Source organism: Anser cygnoides, chromosome 5 (assembly GCF_040182565.1).
Source record: "Anser cygnoides isolate HZ-2024a breed goose chromosome 5, Taihu_goose_T2T_genome, whole genome shotgun sequence".
NCBI classification, from domain to species: Eukaryota; Metazoa; Chordata; class Aves; order Anseriformes; family Anatidae; genus Anser; species Anser cygnoides.
Genome location: NC_089877.1, coordinates 65,752,778 through 65,771,495, shown reverse-complemented (window position 1 = coordinate 65,771,495; position 18,718 = coordinate 65,752,778). Strand labels below are relative to the sequence as shown.

At 43.6% G+C, this 18,718-nt stretch overlaps 2 protein-coding genes across 2 annotated transcripts in view; one reads left to right on the top strand and one right to left on the bottom strand.

Annotated features, from left to right (window-relative positions):
* Positions 1–2,884: 2,884 nt before the first annotated feature.
* On the bottom strand, positions 2,885–16,103 carry LOC106047770 (heme-binding protein 2-like). Its single transcript, XM_048066030.2, has 5 exons — positions 15,801–16,103; positions 9,956–10,047; positions 8,536–8,677; positions 7,020–7,203; positions 2,885–6,606 (listed from the first exon to the last, which is right to left on the bottom strand). The coding sequence occupies exons 1-5, from the start codon at positions 16,027–16,029 to the stop codon at positions 6,435–6,437; spliced, it is 819 nt and encodes a 272-aa protein (XP_047921987.1). The 5' UTR covers positions 16,030–16,103; the 3' UTR covers positions 2,885–6,434.
* A 1,000-nt stretch (positions 16,104–17,103) lies between these two features.
* The window catches only part of FANCM (FA complementation group M), a 57,868-nt gene continuing 56,253 nt past the window's right edge, over positions 17,104–18,718 (top strand). The window contains exon 1 of the mRNA XM_066998784.1: positions 17,104–17,179. Within this exon, the coding sequence (XP_066854885.1) occupies positions 17,138–17,179 (42 nt within the window). The 5' untranslated portion in view covers positions 17,104–17,137. The remainder of the gene's footprint in view (positions 17,180–18,718) is intronic.

Sequence of the window (18,718 nt, the reverse complement as noted above, 5' to 3'; positions counted from 1 at the left end):
TGTCCTTTCTCAAAGGAAGTAATTTTTTTTTGAGAATACAGACCTACCTGAACCAAAAAGAGCACACTCTTAATGCAAAATGGCTTTTGTATTCTATTCAGTGTAGTTTATTGGGTAGATAGAAGTACAGCTGAGATTTTCAGTCCAAGGCAGATGGACGTCCAAATTCAGTTTAAGGAAAAGCGATGTTGTTTAATTATTTTATGGAGCTTTTCAAGATATTAGGCTTTACTTTTGTCAAGAGAGTTGTGTAGTGCTCGTGAAGCTTATTGTTAAAGAGAAGGTAAATGGAGAAACCCATTTTAAACTCAAGTATTCTAAGCCTCTCTTTGTGCTGATCAGCATGACCTAAAGTGCGTGTTCCTCTTGTGGGGTGGTGTGTGGCAGGGGCTGTGGCTCTGTCACGGTGCCCATGGTGTGTCGACTTGGTGCCATGGCCACCCTGCCGTGTCCCGTAGCTGCTGGAGGTCTCAGCTGTTGCAGCATTATTAGTGCGTTGGCTTCCTGGCAGTGCCCAGGCCTGAAGGGAGAGTTCTGTCGCTGCAGCCCTCGTGCAGTTTTGCATTCATGAGCTCACTGCGTTGGTTCTTTGTATGCTACTTAAGATCTTTAAGTGGAGAGTCTTCAGTTTTTCATTCGTAGATACTAAGTACGTTTTCCTTCGTATTATATTCAGGGGCTGTTAAAATATGTTACATAAAATATGTTAAAATAGTTACTTTTCTGTGACGTTCATTTCATCATTGGCGTGTTAACAAGCAATATGGTCCTTTTTTGTGGGTTGTCAAACAGGCCGTGCAGCAGGTTATCTCCAACTTGCTCATTGCTCAGATAGAGCTATGTACTGAAGATTCTCCGGAAATTCAACCTTATTCTCATGAGCGACAAGTGGAAAAAATCGTCGTTCCACTTGGTGAAGAACTGGTAGAAGTTCAGAATGCCTACATCCAGGTGAGTTGTTTCATTTCTTTATCGTTACACATACATTCAGTGACACTGTCCATTTATGTGTGTGTGTATGTGTGTGTGTATACGTATATATACACACCCACCTTCTGATTTGAACATCGCTGCCTAGACTAGCAGTAACTTATAACAGTAATAACTTCCTATGTAGTTAACTTTGTCTGTAATGTCAACTACAATAGCTGCTGCTTCGCTTTGCACCACTGACACCTGTTAGCTTGCAACAGCCTAAGCAGCTCTGAATTAGTTTTCTCATCCTCCTTCAGGGGTCCTTGCAAATTGGCATGAGACATGAACTGAGGGCTTCTTACTTTGGCTGGAATTTAGTATTTATTGGGAGGGTAAGAAGAGCCATGCTTGTGTTGGCTAGGTTATTGCCAGCCTTATGAAAGTTGTATATCGACTCAAACATTTTATCTGATTAACAATGGTCTTTAGAGCTTCAACCCATCTGTAAGTGTGCTTCATTCCCCTTGTGTGGGCTTATTTGTTTTTGTTTTTTGGTGGGGAAGTTTGGGGGGAGAGCAGCTGGCGGTGGGAAATACAGAACATCTTGTTTGTCTGTTCTTAACCAGTAGGTAATATCCAAATACAGGGCAGCAGTAGGCAAATAGTATTATATAAGATACCATTTTGATGAGTTCAAAATGTATGTTTGCTTTTTAGTAAGAGACATAAAAATAAATGGAGTTAGTTGATATCCAACTGTTGGCCTTAGAGTATGTTTTTGGTTAAAGTTTAATGATTTTGCTGTAGTGAAGACCATGAAAGGCAAATTTGCACGTTGATTTCCTAAATTAAGTTGGCTTTTTTAGATCTGCTGTTTTCAAACAAATGGCATGGGAGTGTGTTTAACTGAAGAAGTTCCAGTGACAGGCTAGAAGGAACTTTAAGATAGATTTGTGAATGAATATGGATGCTCGCGTTGGTCTCAGTGGCGTAGTTTGAGGTGTTTGGCTTTAGATGTAAGCTGCAATAAACATGGGTTTGGCTGATCTGGGGTAACTGAGGAGTACAGACAGACCTTCGCTGACTTCAATCGATCGATGGCTGTCAGCGTGGCTTCGGTGGTTTCCATTTCCTCTCTTTGATCTGCTGTTTGCCCTTGTATTGGTGCTCTGATGAGAAGGGACCTCTGGCACGCACAGCGCTGGCCCAGGCAGCGGAAGGCCGGGGGTGGCAGAAGGACGGCGGTGGCTCTCCTGCAGCCTCCTTCCAGAGCAGCGCCGGCTGCCAGGCCTCAGGAGGGCCGGGCCTCGGGCGGCCCCAGTAACCTGCGGGAGGCCGAGGGCCTCAGCCACGTCCCTGAGGTGGTCCCTGCGCTTTGGCTCCCCAGCACCTCGAGATCAGATCCTGTGAGGGCAGCCCCCGAGGTGCGACAAGTACGTGTCGGTTGTGTGGTCCTTTTAGCCCCCCAAAAGAGTTGGTTGTGGAGTCCGTTCTGAACGGCGTCAGGATTTAGGAGGAGACCCCACATAGGTACGTTACGCTGCGTTAGTGCTGCTGCTCTGCAGCTGGTCCTGAAACCGCTCCTACCCCGAGCCGTGGGAGGCGGGAGGCGACGCTGGGTGTTTACAAAAGGCAGCTGCAGGTGGCTTCCGCAATGGGGAATGAGCTCGCCAGCAGACTGCTGGCTACAGCATATAGATGCGTAGCTCCAGGTGTATGGGCTTTTTGTGTGTTTGTTTCAAAGATGTATGTTTTGTGAGGGTTATTTAAGTCTTTTGGGTCTTACAGCAACCGAGGCAAATTCAGGGCTTAAATGTCTTCTGTGAGATCAGAACAGTACCTTCGGACTAATGTTGTTTCCATTCAGAGGAAAAACAGAAATAAAGAGATCACAAAACACAGAATTCTGAAGTAAATGTTAACAAATAGAAATAATTTTTTATATGATACAAAAAGTGAAACCCAAGTATACTCTTTGCACAATAAAATCATTATCTTTAATTTTGACAAACAGCAACAGTAAACAAGACAACATTTAAGTGAAAATAAAGGGCAGTGTAAAGCTGCACAACTCAGCAATGCCAGAAAAATTATATTTATGCTTATATTTGCATACATACAATAAGCAAGGACCTGAGTATCACAATAGCTGGAATAAACTTTTTAGGCACTAATGCTTGTTTGAAAAATACACGGTATGCAGGACAATGTTTATCTGTTAAGGCTATAGCATTTAATCTTCCAAGGTATGTTTGAGTTCTGTTTTATTATCTCTTTTGAATAGTAGAAATCAAATACTTCAAATTAAAAATGGAAATCCTTTAATTAATGGCTTACAAAGCAGAGCCACAGGTGGGTAATAAAATACCTATTCCAATAACAGGAGTTAGGTAATTATGTTTGACATCAGGTTTTCAAACTTTCTAAAATGATCTCTTTTAGTAACTGTAACATTTCCTTGGCATTCATGGGCGTAACTATTAGGCAAACTTTATTGTGTCAATGACAAAACGCAGTACTTGGTGAGGGCTGTTTGCAGAAGCTGGTCGTGTTCCACAGCCATAAAGTGTATCCTCAAACTTCAGATTAATTGGTTCTTTCTCAGCAGCAGAAGCAGCCTAACGTAAGCCAAAATAAGCACTATCTGGAATTCACAGTTTCACATAAAACAACACTGAGCGCTTGCTGTGGTTAGGGTATCAGCACATTCCGAGAAATACCTTGGGTTTATGCTTTAGTAACAAGCGTGTTTCTATTACAAACCCACAAGTAACTGAGCTGCAGAAGTATTTAGGTGAAGATTCTCTATGGAAAGAGACATGCCATATAGCAAACACTTTTTCAATAGACTTTGTACATAATTTTACATTTAAAAACTGATACTTTCTGGTGAGAGAATTGAACTGCTTCCAGTAGATGTTTTACATTTGTACTAAAATAATTTCTATAACCAGCAAAAGCAATCAAATTGCAGAAGCCTCTTTCATTTGATATTAAATCTTGTGAGAGTTGAGAATCTGTTTTTATTTGCCCCTATATAAAAATTGGGGGGGAGGGGGGAAGGGAGGAGTGGGCAAAACAAAACCTGACAATTAATGCTTCTCTGGACCTTCAATGCAAGTCGGCTTTAGAAAAGTTTTTCTTATTTTCCATTATTTTTTTATCTTCCACTTTAATACTGGCTGGCAGTTCCAACAATGCAAGATGTTAACAATAAAAGGCAAAGCTAAAATGCCTACTCTAGCTGGTCCCTAACGTTAGGGGTACTGAAACAGGACACAATTCCACATATTGAAAAGCAAGTCGGATTTTTACCCCCTGGTTGTGATCCTGTACCTTGAACAAGCTGAGAGCAGTAAAAGATACGAGAGGCATCTTCACCACCTCGTCCTGTTGGGTAAGAGATGCTTGGATGTGCATTTAACCTGGCTCAGCACACAGTGCCTCCAGCTGGGGCGGCCCCTGGCACAAGCACTCGTACTGTCACCTGGCAGTACTGTCACCTGGCAGCTTGGGGAACACTCCGGGCTCGGTAGCTCTCTGGCTGGAACGAGGAGGACCCCAAACCCACGGCTTTTTTGAGGTTTTGCCCCTCCAGCTGCCCCCGCCCTCCCACTCCCTCTAAGCACAGTCTGTTTGTGGCAATACACCTGGCTGTGCTGGGGCAGGCTGTCCGAATAGCTGGGGAAACCAGAGATTGAGAAGGGGGTGAGGTTCCCCAGCACTGTCGGTTCAAAGTAAGGCTTTTCTCTCTTTCTGTATTTCCCCCACTTGCATCTCCCCCGTCTCTGCAGGCAGCAGCCACCGGAGGGCACCGTGGTCACGCTGAAGGGCGATCAGCAGCTCCCAGCCGCCCCCCAGGACCCTGCTGCACGGTCCTGGGTTAACGAAAAGTCAGTGCTGTGCACAGAGCCCTGCGGAAACAGGAGGCTTAAAGGTCTTGGGGCCTGTACGTTTATTCAGCAGCACTGCATAAATGCCCTCTGTTTGCCAATTAACGCTACCGTAAGCGCCCAGACAGCGGCTCTGGTTGTTGTGTGTTGCAACTGGAGAACACAAAAGCTCAACTTAAAGCCTGAACATTGTAGTTGATACATGACTCTGGGGATATACGCCATTAAATTTTATACAAAAAGTCATTTACTGAGATTAAGATTAAACTCTACTATCGTATCTCTAAGGGGAGACATGGAAGGGATTTCTGGGGGCAAACCTGTTGGCTAACTCGACTCTAAAGTGCGTTGGGTGCTCCCTAACTGTGGTACGTAGCAAAGCCTGCGTGCTGCTCAGAGCCGGGGCGTCAGAGCTGCGCGGGCTGGGCTTCGAGTCCCAGCACGCTGCGTGGGCAGGCTGCTCCGAGAATCACCACGTGGGTAGAGGCAAAGAAACAAGCTGCAGCACGGGAAGTTAGGAATTAGGAAGAGAAATTCTCACAGTGAGGGTGGTCAAATACTGGAACAGGGCCCAGAGGGGCTGGGGGATCCTCGTCCCAGGAGGTGCTGTACGCCGGGCTGCACGAGGCCCTTCCGGCAGAGGGCCGGGCCAGGTGAGCGTCAGGGGCTGTATGTTTAGTTTGTGTGGTTCTGTGCTTCGTGAAATACTGGTAGCATTTCTAACTTCGGCAGTGTAGCACTGCTGTAAGAATGTAAAAAGTAGCGAACAGATTGCTGAATGTTAAAAACACTGCTGTCGAAGTAAAGATTTAAGATAAGTGTTCAGAAAGCTGGAGCTGAAATTAACCGCTTTCTATTTGGGACTGACACATTTAGTCGTGGGATTACTGCGAGTGGGTGATTAAGGTGAGCTGTAACTCTTCTACCAAAAGGTCAGTGAGCCTAAGCACTGTCCTGCTGCCTTGGTCTCTTCTCAAGGTCTAAAGTACTTTGGTTGAGTGCTTGGTGAGGTAATGCATTAAGCATTGGGAATCTCTGCTCCACCAGAGATAAGAACAAAACCGGTCAGTATTGGCCTCGTCTTGATCCTTGGTTTAATCCCAGTGGTCTAAATCTGGTAATTCTCTTCAGAAATAAAGACCTGAACATTATTTTTTCTGAAGCATAGTCTGCACGTGTGAATTGGTTTTAATGCGTGTCCCATCGAAAGCTCCAGCAGTGCCTTTTTGTAGCTGGTGCAGCCCTAGGTGCCCAGAGCAAGCCAGGACAGGGGCTGCAGGACATCCATTAGGACAGTCCCAAGCCCCAGCAGATCAGAGATGCTAATAAGTGGGTGAGGGGAAAGGGCTCTGCGTCCCTTATCTTGGGGGGAAAGGGGGAAGATAAGGTGAACTAATCTTTCTCATTTTTATAGTGCTAAAATCTCCGCAAGAATTATTTAGAACTGGTTTCACGTTAGCTCTGTTTGCTTATTAAGTTGGAGTGATTGCCTCGCTAAGCTGGCTAAAAGCCACGTTTTTGTATTTCCTCAGGAGTTTGACATCTAGTCTCACACAATTCACATGTAAAATTCTGCCAGTAAATCAGAGCTGATTCTTGTAACAGACAAGCATCAGAAACGGGCGGCTACGGTCTCTGGAGGAACCAGATCTCATTGTGTCGATTAGCAGCAGCTGGGTTTGTATATCCTGCAATGATGAACGTATCCTGCAAACATAACTCTGGGCTCTCCAGAATTTCCGCCAACAGGTTTATTTCTCTCATGATAGAGTCTTCATTGGTGATTCCTCTGAAGCTCCTGTAACAATCAACTTCATATCAAGTTCTTTTTAAAATCCAGTTTTTCCCGAGCCTAGGTGTGCCTTCTGTTCTAAGCTCAGTCATGATTCACAAATGGCACTACCTGACTGTGGTTGGTCTCAAACAGGTAACAGTTTGTTCTGAAGTCAGCATTTTCAGTGACGTGTTAGATAGTTTGTTGCCAGCGATACAGAATATAGTGTGTTTTGAGATGCTGTTGTATCTTATATTTACATGTGCATTATTTTCTGAATACCCTAGTTTCATAAAGCAGGCAGCTTTCAACAGGTACTGAAAATCAGGTTTTGAGTTTGTTAGGTTTTAGAGGTTGGTTTAATATATGCATCATGCCTACGCTGAAAACTGCTTCTTTTTACGTTTTTACTAGAAAAAAATGAAAATGTTTCTTACCTACTATAAACAATAGTAGACGGCCATTCTTCAATGATTATGTCAGAGTCAAAGGGATGAGGTGGCTGGTCCTGCAGCACTTCAGGCAGGTAGTACGCTACCGTCACCGACTGCGTCATCTCCGACTGAGATTCATTCGTGTGTACTATGGTCACAATGGGTATTGTTATCCCCAGGTACAGCCCTGAGGAGACAAATGTGACTTTTAGAAAGTGCAAAAGGAGGTCTTCATACCGTACTTGATTTCTGAACTCATACTGAATTATATAAAGTGAGTACCACTGAGAAGAAAGATTTGTCATTATTAGAAGGAATTCAGCATACTTCAGAAAATGGATTTCTGTATTCCAAGTAGGAAGCAACATTTTATTGTGCCTTGTAATTTGTATGTATCTGTCTGCATGTACGTGTATACATACATATATAAAACCTCTGTGTGCAAATATGTTTGCATGTGTGTCTAAAATGTGGTAGTTGTCAAGCTCTCCTGTCTCTACGTATGGCGAATGGTTTGACGTAACTTCTTACCTCCACCTTAAGAGGGTTGTGTTTTTGTGAACTGCCCTTGTCTCACGTTTTAAATATTTGGGAGCAAAGAATGTAGGCAGGACAAGGGGGCTGCATTGTGAATTCATTTAGGATTTACTGTTAACAAACGTGTTGCTTTATTTGTGCAGTAAATAAAGCTTGTGGTTTTGACTGTGCAGATCGCAGTGATTATTAGGAGTGAGAAATCTGCTTCTGTATATGGTTTGAAAACAAAACTGCTGTTCTGCAGCCAAAATAACTTTTAAACAATATTTAAAATGTTAACAGAATTTGGGGGTGGGGGGGAACACCTGATTAAGGGAAAACTTTTAAGAGAATGTTTTTAGTTTCTTGGAAAGGAAATTAAGTCTTGGCTTGATTACAGCATGTGGTATTACAGAACAAAACATTGGCTATTATAAGTACTTCTTAATCATCTGGAGAATGGTAAAAATGAAAAGCTATCAAGGACATGGTGGATTTGCTATCCTTTTAGTGTTCTTGAGTTAAAATGGGATTATGTTTGTGGAAAATACTCTTCAACCACACCAATTTTTGGTGTCCATTCAGACACGCACAAGTTGAGTACCATGAGCTAACATGAGGCAAGTGTAATACTACGGGCTCTCGGCGTTAAACTGTGAATAGCTGACTGAGGCACTTCTGTGACAACTACACCACTGAATGCTGTAGCAAAAGCCTTATTCATAGCCGACAGTCTACAAAAATAGCCAGAGCCAGTTTCCAAGCAGTTGCAGTGGTCAGGATGCCCCTGGAAGTCAGTTCAGTGATCATGTACCTTCAGACGTTCCCTTCTAGCATGTATGTAGAGGGAACAGCATTTAGTTTAGATTATACTGGAAAGGCCATATTACAGGAAGATGGTGATACAGACAGAAACAGCTAATAAAAGTATCCTCCTAATTAGGAGGGGCTAGTGCATAAATGTAATGTTTTCACTGTAATGAAGAATTGTGGTACTAATTACCTGAGGAATTCTGCTCACAAATGTACCTCATAAGCTTCATGAATCCAAGACAAATGCTCTGTTCATACTGTTTTTCTTTCATTTTTATACAAGCCCACTTGGCTTTTCCATACTGACGTTTTTCATAAAGCAGGTCTCCAAGCTGCAAACACAATCAGATAATAATTTTGTGTTTTAAGTTAAATTAAAAAAAAAAGAAAAAAAAAAACAAATACCACAAGCAAACAAAAGTCATACAATATTCAGTACTTTGATTAGAACATGCACCTACAGAAGTTGATTTCTTTATGAACAGGAGAATAGCAAGCACGAGAAGTTATTTTAACTCTCAGCGTCAGCTATACCTTAAGTGTTTGCTTTGCTACTTAGTTCACGTGCAGTTTGTTTCAAGGTCCAAGTTGGCATATAAGAAGTAGATAAACAAAACCAATGCAATGAATGCATCTTACATGAATAAAATAAAAACTGCATCTTTTTTCAACTGTCAGTGAAGTTATTCTGAAAGGAACACGTAAATGTCAGTCCTTTCTCATATAAATCCAGGGGGAATATACTAATGATCTTGGACCAAAATCTATTTCAGCAGACCTACAGGTAGTTCTCCTTCAAAATAAGGAACTGATAACTTTTGACCTTGCAATATTAAATATTTAGTTACTACAACACTACTGAGAAACTGCTTTTGAGCATTTAATTACAACAATAGTTAGGAGTCCCAAACTGTTCAGATGAAATACACTCAATCAAATAGTGATATTTATAAACCTGAATTATATGGATCTGTTTAAAACAAATGGGATGGAAATCTTCCTACATGGTTAGTAAAGATTTCTTTGTCATTTATGTAAGGTTAGATACCTGTGTACAAACTTCCTGAACTGTAAAAAAATTTGCTGGACATTGAAGGTTTTATTAGAGGATAAGATGGTTTCTATGAGATGGATTTGCAAATTGATGTTCTCTTTGTAATGACCCATGATACAAAGCTACAACTTTGGTTTTAAATTCAGATAATAATCTCCTCCAAGTACTCTTTCCTAAGGTTGAATGAACATGATTGTAAAAAAAAAAAAAAAAGTGCATTGGTTTAGATGAAGAAAATGGGGTTTTATTTCAAGTGTCAAAATATGAGGGGGTTTTGTTAAATTAATTCAAAAATGTCACCAGGACTGCCATTCTTGACTGTCTTCTGACATTCCTGCTAGTTTCTAGCTTACAAAAATAGAAAACTTCAGATACATGAAAAAAACAGTGAGATGTTAAAAAAGAAATGCAGTTATCCAGCTATAAGGGGTATATCCACTTAGGATTTTTAGTACTATAGGTGGATGAATTACTTTTATAAAGGAACACAGCTTTGAAATCTAGGTATGAATACTGAAAACACGGTTAGAAGCTGAAACAGGAAGGACATCGGTACCTTTTCTTTGCGCTGGATCAGAGTAAACGGGATGGTCTGTCTCTCCTGGGGACTGTTATTTCTAGTCAGCTGCTGAATTGGCTCTGCCATGTCTACAATAAAATAACGCATTTCCAAGTTAGCTGTGAAGCTGTAGAAACAGGAATGAAATGTTTCATTCTGCTTTCTCTTAGTTAAACTTCTGTGGACTGTGTGCTTTTAACAAGTTTAGTTTGCTTTTCAATATTAGCAGGCATGGCTGACTGGCTTTGGTCTCTGTACTGTTCAGAACAGGTCTTGCTCTCCCACCCCCTCTATATTCCAATTATACGTGCGTCTCTTGAAAGGGCTTTTGTCGATGCCCACTTGTGCGGCTCTGTGCAGGAGTACTGCCAGTTCTGGCATCCCTTCCAACGCCGGATTCATGTGTATCCACATGAAGAAGTAAATTGCGTCGGCTGCTCTTGCTCACAGGTTCAAGGAAGTACTGCTGTGGAAGCTGTCACTTCCAAAAGACATTTCGTCTGATAGTTAGCCCCAGCCTTTGGTGCTACGCACGTTGCAGTGCTGCTCGTGGATGCTCCGGCCTCTGTGTGCACACTGAAGCTCTGCGTCTTTACATTTACCCAGCGATGCCTTTTCTTTTTAAATGCGAGCCCTTCTAGTAAGACTTCACAGGGCAGAACAACTTTAAAAATAGAAGGCAAACAACTGATTTCATTAAGAAGAGACCGTGACCTCCCGTTTGTAGTGTCTGAAGGAGACTTCTCAGCAAAGGCCCCGGGGGTGCTGGCCAAGGAGCGGGCAGCAGGGTGAGGGAGGTGGCTCCTGGGGCTGCCTTTCACCCGCAGGACCTGGTCTGGGGCTTCGTGGTACAGGAATGACAGTGAGGAACTTGAGGTAATTCAGCAGAGGGCCTCCGAGATGATGAGGGGAGAACGCGGCAGGGAAGGGTGCTGAGGGAACCCGATGGGCTCCGGATGGAGAGGGGGAGGCGGAGGTGTGCTCTCCACCACCTCACAGAAGCGTGTGTGTGTATATATATATACATATGGAGAGAGAGAGAGAGAGAGACCAAGTTGCCATGTGAAATGGACCGAGTTGCGACCTGAATTGCCGTGGAAAATTCTGATGAGGTATTTCAAGTGCCAGTGATCAAACACCAGGACAGGGGCCCAAGATGTTGAGGGGCCTCTGTCCTTGGGAAAGTGTCAGCTTGATGAGGCCCCGAGCGACTTCAAAGCTGACAGGTAGAAGCCTAACTTGGAAACTAGCTCTGCTTTTAACAAGGAGTTAGACTGCAGAGCTCCAGAGGCTCCTTACACCCTAAATTATCATGTAGTTGTGTATTAGTGTAAGTAGATGTTTATACTTCCATTAAAAATGCTGAAACTATAAATGAGGGGGAAGAAGAGTGTCCTATTAAGTTAAAGAAGTATAAGGTGAGTAAACAATTCCTCAATGCGTACTTCAGTGAAAAAATGTATCTTGAGGGGATGTGATTTTAACAAAGCAAATAGAAAAGATCTTTTTTGTGTGTTATCTTGACACTATTTCTTTCTGGTGCAGAATTTTTATCCGTATGGGCTGTCTCTGATTAGATGCCAGGCACATTAGATGAAAGTTTCTGTTTAAGTTTGGAAGGGGCAGAAGACTGTTGACCGAACAATCTTGCAAAAATGAAACAACTTCACAAGGTGGGAGCAGAGCAAAGCTAGCTTCATAGTTTGTGTTCTTTATATCAGATGACATTACACCTGACTGAAAGAAACACCAGGGTTTAATGTTCTCAAATGAGTCCTTACCATAAAGCACTAGTAAAGGTTAAACAGAACATACCAAGTATATTTGACTAACAGGGACACTGTGTTTTGCATGCTCTTCATGTTCGCCCTTTTCACCAAGAAGGACCCAAAGTACGGTCTAATGCCATCGCTTCTGATCTGAGCTCTGGCGTTCTGGCAGCAGATGATGTGAAGGGAGCGTTAATACAAGATAGTGTTGAAGAGCTCTAAGCATGCTCAGTACAGAGATGTAACTGAAACGTGCCGCAGCTCTTTGAATGATTCTCACGTTTTGTAAGAGATCCTATAGTGAACCTATTCCTGATTTCCAGATGCAGACATAAGTAACGGCCCAGTCTGCAGCAATCATCACGCTTCCCAGCCAAGCTCAAGGGGATAGAAGGAGGAAGTGTATTATACTTGCCTATTCAGTACTAGCATATTCTTGTACTCCTGTTCTCCCATGCTTTTCTAGTTTAAATACAGTTGGATTAGGTGTAGATGCAACTACGGTTGCCTCAACAACTGCTCTAACCGTAGTTCATACAAAAAGCCCGCCTAGAAGTTGGCTTCTAGCAGAAAGGCTTAGAAACTCTGGTTATAAGGCTAGTCCTAGCAATAGAGAACCTCTCTTCCAAAATAGCTGGTCCCTTGCATGTCAAACTTGAAGTAATGCAAGCATTTGTGCACTGTGATGGAGGTTTAGAAACTTGATTTTTCTGTACAGTGTTTGAAAATGTTTGTGAATTTCTGCCATGCCACTTCATGCTGTGTATCAGACATGTTCCAAAGGACTGTATATTTCAGCTGAAATAAGATCCCTTCTCTTCTGTGTTTCAAGCGCCTCAAAGTCTTAAGCAGAAAAGACAGGATGATGGGGGGAGGGAGGGAACAGTATTATTCATCTTTGAGAGGAGAGAATTAAGATGCAGGAGAATTAACTTAGCCTAGGTCACTCGTAAATCTGTAGCTGAGCTGGGAATCAAACCTACATCTCCTGGCATCCAGTGCAGGGGGTTTAGCTTTAAGACTATTTGGAATAGTAAAGATCCTTTTAATAAAGGGTAGAAAGATACACTTCAGTTAATTTTAAGCTTTTTTTTTAAATGTCACTGGGAAATAAATTTAAAATATAAGTAATGACATTTACAATTGATCTCTTCGGATGCTAGGAGAAAAACAGTAGATGAGATTTCCAGCACTGAACTTCCAGAGTACCGAGGAATTTGGAAACATTTTAAGGCTCTAGAAATGTTAGCTCTATTTTGATCCCTTTGCTGATAAATGTGGTCAGATATTTTTTTCCCCATGTTAATGCAAAGGAGAGTTCTGGAATTTTATTCTTCAGTGCATGAATCTCTGCCTGTCAGGCATGGCAGTATACCATGGATAATAAATGTTTTAGCCTGCACAATATTTAGATTATACAGCTCAAAGCAAGTGAGTTGCTTGATGTACATACCCTCTGTCAGTCCAAACTCGCAAACTTAAATACTGGTGTGAAAAAATGAGGCAAGATGATAATGAGTTGTAGCAGTATATCTAGGTAAAGGCTTACTTTAATTAAATTTTAAAAACTACTAATTGTAAATTTCAGTTTTGAAATATTTGTATACCTGCCTATGAGTAGGTATTATGAAAGAGGCAAATCTTTACAAATAAATCTACATAGATAATGCACGCTTGACAAGACTTGTACATAGCAGCAAGATTGAACAGTATTTGAAGTGTTGCACAACTTAATTTGTGTCTGATCAGACCTGCTGTGTCACTGAAGTGGGATGAACTCGTCAGCTGTGCCCTCAAACAGTGTGCATGCACACCAGGCTTCTGAGTTTAGGAGGCAGCCTTTGTGCCGCAAGGAACCAGTCTTCATGCTGAAAAGAAGCACGAGACCCGTGCCACGCACCTTGGAGCTGCTCACAAGCAGGTTTGTGAGGCTATGCACGAGGTGGGGGAGGCTGCGTGGCCGGGACAGCCCAGCCACAGCACAGTCCTGTCCTGGCTCTAACCATCCTGCAGCCTCTGTACCAACAGAGCCATGCTACCCCTTACGTGCTGTAACCTCAGCAAGGGAAGCATATTTGAACCAATGGCAAAGTCATGTGCAATTCAAGACCTAGATTTTGGTGTGGGTCCAAGGTACTTGACCTCAGAGCGTGCTGCTTTGTACACTGGGCACCTTTTGGAAACTATGCTTTAGCAAGTGGATGGTTTTGATGAGTAGCAACCTTCCCAAGCTTGCTTGTTAATCTTGTATTGAAATTATTAATGAGAAATTTAAAGTAACTACTGAAGTATGACTTCTGCTTCTGCTGAGCGTAGGTAGGTAACATGGAGTTCTCAAGCCAAGAAGGTTAGATTACACCATCCTATACTTTCAGTTTTTGTTTACCTTTTGGTTGCAAGGTTTGCTGCTGGCCAGACAGTCAGCTTACAGGATTACAGTCTTGTTAATTGTGATAAATCGCTATGCCAGTCATAGAAGTGTTCGAATCTCACTAAATCTGTTGTTTTTAGAAGACTCGTAGTGCTCCTGTTACTCTTGAAAGGTACTAACAAAACCTAGTAGCAAGGTATCATTTTTGAGAGGCATATTGTCCCCATAGAGCAAGACAGGTGTCAAAGCTTGTGGCAGCCCAGAACTATTGTCATAGCGGGGCATTGCCCTGACTTCACAGACTTTTCCACTAGACTATAGGAAATACGCAAGCTGTTGTTGGGATCTCAAACGCTCTGTGTGCACAGCTAGCACTGTGGCAGCAAACAGCCAAGTAAAGCTCTTGTGCTTTCCTGCAGCAGGACTCCAGTGCCAGCAGCTGCTTGGATGGGGCACACTGGTCATGAGATCCTGCGTGCTCCCTGGTGAAACGAAGGAATTCTCCTCCCAGGATGTCATCTGCATTTCCTCTGTGGATGTCCGAGGCTGACTGATTACTAACACATGGATATTAGGTTAACCTACACTGTAAATAGATCGTAAATAGATCCAGAGCTGATGAGCTCTTACTTCTAGTTGAGGTGCAATCCTCTCTTGACATATCTTGACTTCACTGAGGGAAGTCTTGCATTTTGATTTTTGTAACACCTACCCTAACACTACAAAGGAAGCCTTTTATTATATTGCAACCACAATGTGGTAAAACACTACTTTTGACAGATTTGCCAAACCTGATCTCCTGCATAATAGATCTTAGTGAAAGAAGGCATTGACACTTCTACATCATTTTGTAGGAAGGAATCTTGTTCCTTCTATACGGAGCTCCTCATAAGGGAGCATTTCACATCTGTGTGTTCAGGCCTTGATTTTAATGCCTTAGACAGGGACCCTCTCTTGTCACCCACTCCCTTTCTTTGTGCCCCTGCAGGGCAGGAGGCTGCCGGACTTGATGCTGTGACCAGGAGCAAGTGTTGGAGCGGCAGGACTGTGTCTGGTGCTGCACATTCAGACACCCCCATGGAGGCAAGTCAGTGAACGCTGTTCAGACTGAGCTTGCTGGGCCTCCTCTTAGTACCCAAAGGGTCATTGGTCTTCCTTGTGAAGGCATTAGAAAGATAAAGTGGGACTTCCAGATGTGGCTTGTAAAGGAGGCAGAAAGTGAGGCTGTTCCCTTTCTGCTGTGTTGGAATCTAGGAGGAGTTTAAGGATCAGGGAATTCATTTAGACAGTGCCTGAGGCAGTCTGTGCAGGGCTTTTGTACTTTTCATCCTCCGTGCGGAGGATTTAGGAGAGGCAGAGCTCCTCAGCATCTGTGCCGCTCAGAACACGGGCAGCACTGAGGCGTCGCGGTCCTGACTGCGGTGAGCCTGCCCTTACCCTCCGCTGCTTGCTGTGAGCAACAGGACCTGCTACAGCCTTTTGGATTCTCCCGTCCTTCTCCAAATTGAAAATAAGCCACTTCTTAATAAGATAAGCCGGGGAGGCTTACTGTCAAAAGGCAGGGTCAATCCCGATATTTGTTTACTCCCTGCAGCCTTCCACTTCCAGCATAAAGCCCCAAACCGCCCCTATCTGTGGGATGGCCGCAGGGGGGGGTGCAGAGCCACCCCTTTACCCCCCCCCTCCCCCGGCCGGCTCTTACCGCGGGGCACGTCCACCTGGTGCCCCCTGCCCACGCTCTGCCAGTAGCTGAGCAGCCGCTCCTGCTCCTCGTCCTCCATCCGCTCGGCCGCCTCCTCCTCCAGGCTGCTGCCGTTGCTGTGGTACGCCGAGTCGGGGCTCTCCTCCGCCATGCCGTCCAGCTCCTCCAGCGTGATCACGGCCGGGCCGCCCGGCTCCGCGCCGCTCATCCGGCACCCGCCCGTCTCCATCGTGCCGAGCCGAGCAGAACCGGGCTGTGCTGGGCCCGGCCGAGCCGTGCAGAACCGGGCCGAGCCGAGCCGAGCCGGGCTGCGGGCGCTGCCGCCGGCGCGGCGCTTTATGAGGGCTGGGCGGGGCGGGGCGGGGCGGGGGCGGGCTCCAGGTGTGTGTGGGGACCCGCTTGGGCTCTGAGCGGGGGCTTTTTTTCTTTTTTCTTTTTTTTTTTTTTCCTCCCCGCTGCTCTTCATCTCCTGTCGGTCCTTCCTTGTTGTGACTTTATCTCGTAAGCCATGCCCGAAAGGCAGATCTTTCACTTCGCTCAGGACCGGCTGCAAGGTCTCTCGGAACAGACTCCAGCCGGGCGTGCAAACCCTGTGGGTCATTTTGTTCTCGAAGGCCCAGCTTTGGAAGTTGGCAGCTGTGTAATTTTGGCATTGCTGAGGAAAGCCTTTGGGAGAAGGGGGGTGTGAGCAGCCCTGTTTGTGGAAGGCTGTCGTGGGGCAGGATCTGACTGAATCTGGGGTCCCCCCGGAGCATGCGGCTCTGTTTCTAGTTGTCTTTAAGAGAAATAAGCGTGGTGGTCCATTTTTCTCAGGCAGCAGAGGAAAGCCTCCAGGATTCAGAATTTTCAGTAGGAAAATAGATTGCACCTATACACTGCTGAGATGCCTGCAAGAGGAGGAAAACAAGGATTAGGGATGTAAGTGCTGACTGTGATGTGGCACCTGATTCCTCACACACACACCGCCGTGTCTGACCAGTAAGTGTCTCCCAGGCTCACTTTTCTAATCCCAGGGGCTCGTCTTGGTGTGCCAACAAACTATTAATTGCCTTAGGTTAAGTAAAGTGAGTAAGTAAATGAGGCAGATGGTTCCCCTGTGAGGTTGTTTGGCCTCTTATTCGTAGGCAGCATATTGGCATCACAGACTCCTTGCTGGTCTGAAATTCACCTACATCCTTGACAAATGCTTGGAGATGATGCTTGCTTAAGTATTTTGATTGTGTGCTTGATGATTTGATTTCATGGTCAACTACCTAGTATGCAGAAGTGCAAGCCTCGTTGAGAACCTGCTGAAGTGGACTGCATTTTATGGCCATTATCAGAATTCCCTCACAAAGATGCTACTGAACTTCCTTCGTGGGGCAGCTACATGGCTGTGGGTAGGTATCGTGAAAAAAGTCACGGTATGAATTGATCACATCACAGGTAATGTCTCAGATGAGACTTAAGTACAGTGCAAACACTGACTGCAGTTGTTTGGGTAAAGAACTTTCCACATAATTTGGGAAGTTGGATTACTACTGCTAAGTGAGGGCATCCTGGCTCTTGGTGATTTCTTCTGGGGAACGTTATTCTTAAGAACTGACTTTTGGAGTCAATGCATAGAGGCCTCCACTGCCTATCCTGCAGAAACGATTCTGACACTTTTTAACAGAATTAACAATTGCAACGATTTAACAATTCCAACTCTTTTGGTCAAGTATTATTTAGAGAATAAATAGCTGCTGTAGGAAAGAGGCTGGTAGGAGTTTAAGATCCTGTTTTAAAGATCAACCATCACAGATAACTGCTTGTGGTTTTTGTTTTGTGATATGCTCAGTAATTATGTAAAAAGTGCTGCCTTTGATAGAGCACTGAAAATGTATCATGCTCTGTGTCTAGACACTGCTAGAGTACTTGACTAGTCCTGGAGTTGAACAAGGCTGATTTTTTTGTATTTGTTTTTTTCCCTCAGCTTGTTAAGTTTGTGTATAACTGCTGGCTAATAAGCAGTCACTCTTGGCAGAATATGATTTTGTTAGTGCTGTGTTCTTGGTGCTTTCCTGGCAGGTTATATCTCTGAATAGAAAAAAGAAACAAATATTCAGCCTTGCAAATTGAGGATACAAAGCATCTGCAGTCAGATGCTTCGTTCTGTCATGTGGCAAAGTGACGACATTGACTCTTGTTGAACTGCAGATTTATATAGAAATGCCATTTCTTTTTATAAATTCTCAAGTAACAGAGGAAAAATGTTCTCAGTGAAATTAATTGACAAGTAAAGTCTGTAGGCTTTTTTTGTAACTTTTAAGAAGTGAGAAATGCTGTCATAGAATAACAAGGCATTAAAAGACAACAAAATAGTGTATCTTTTTTGTGAATAATACCAGCTTCCAAGGAAAAATAGTATGTGTTAAATATGTAACACATTCCTGGAGAACGGCAAGACCACAAAGTGTTTGAATGAATCAATATTAAATTGACAAGGAAATTCCCAGAGGAGCCAAGACGATTACTGTGTTGATCAGTATTATTTTCAGAGACTTAAATGATTCTCTTAGAAACACTGTACCCCTCTGTGTCATCATTGTTGTATTTTCATTTTTGGGAAGATAAGAATATGTCAGTGCAAAGCTTACACAAAATAGCACTTTTCTCCCTTGCATTTAGAGCTCATTTGTCTGTAATTGTAACTCTGAAGCTGTACAGAGAGAATAACCCAAATTGAGCACTAGTAGTGGCTCCTGATGCCTTTCTCACCCATGTTCTCTGTCGTAAATCCACTTGTTTTTTGGTGCATGTGCTAGTAATTGTCCTCTATCTTCTTTCCTTCCATGCTCTGTACTGTTTTGAGAGGTTTCATCGGATGTTACAATGACCTGTTCTCACTCTGTACATAGAGTTTATGTACTCTGTGTACCTAAAGTTTCTTTACAGTC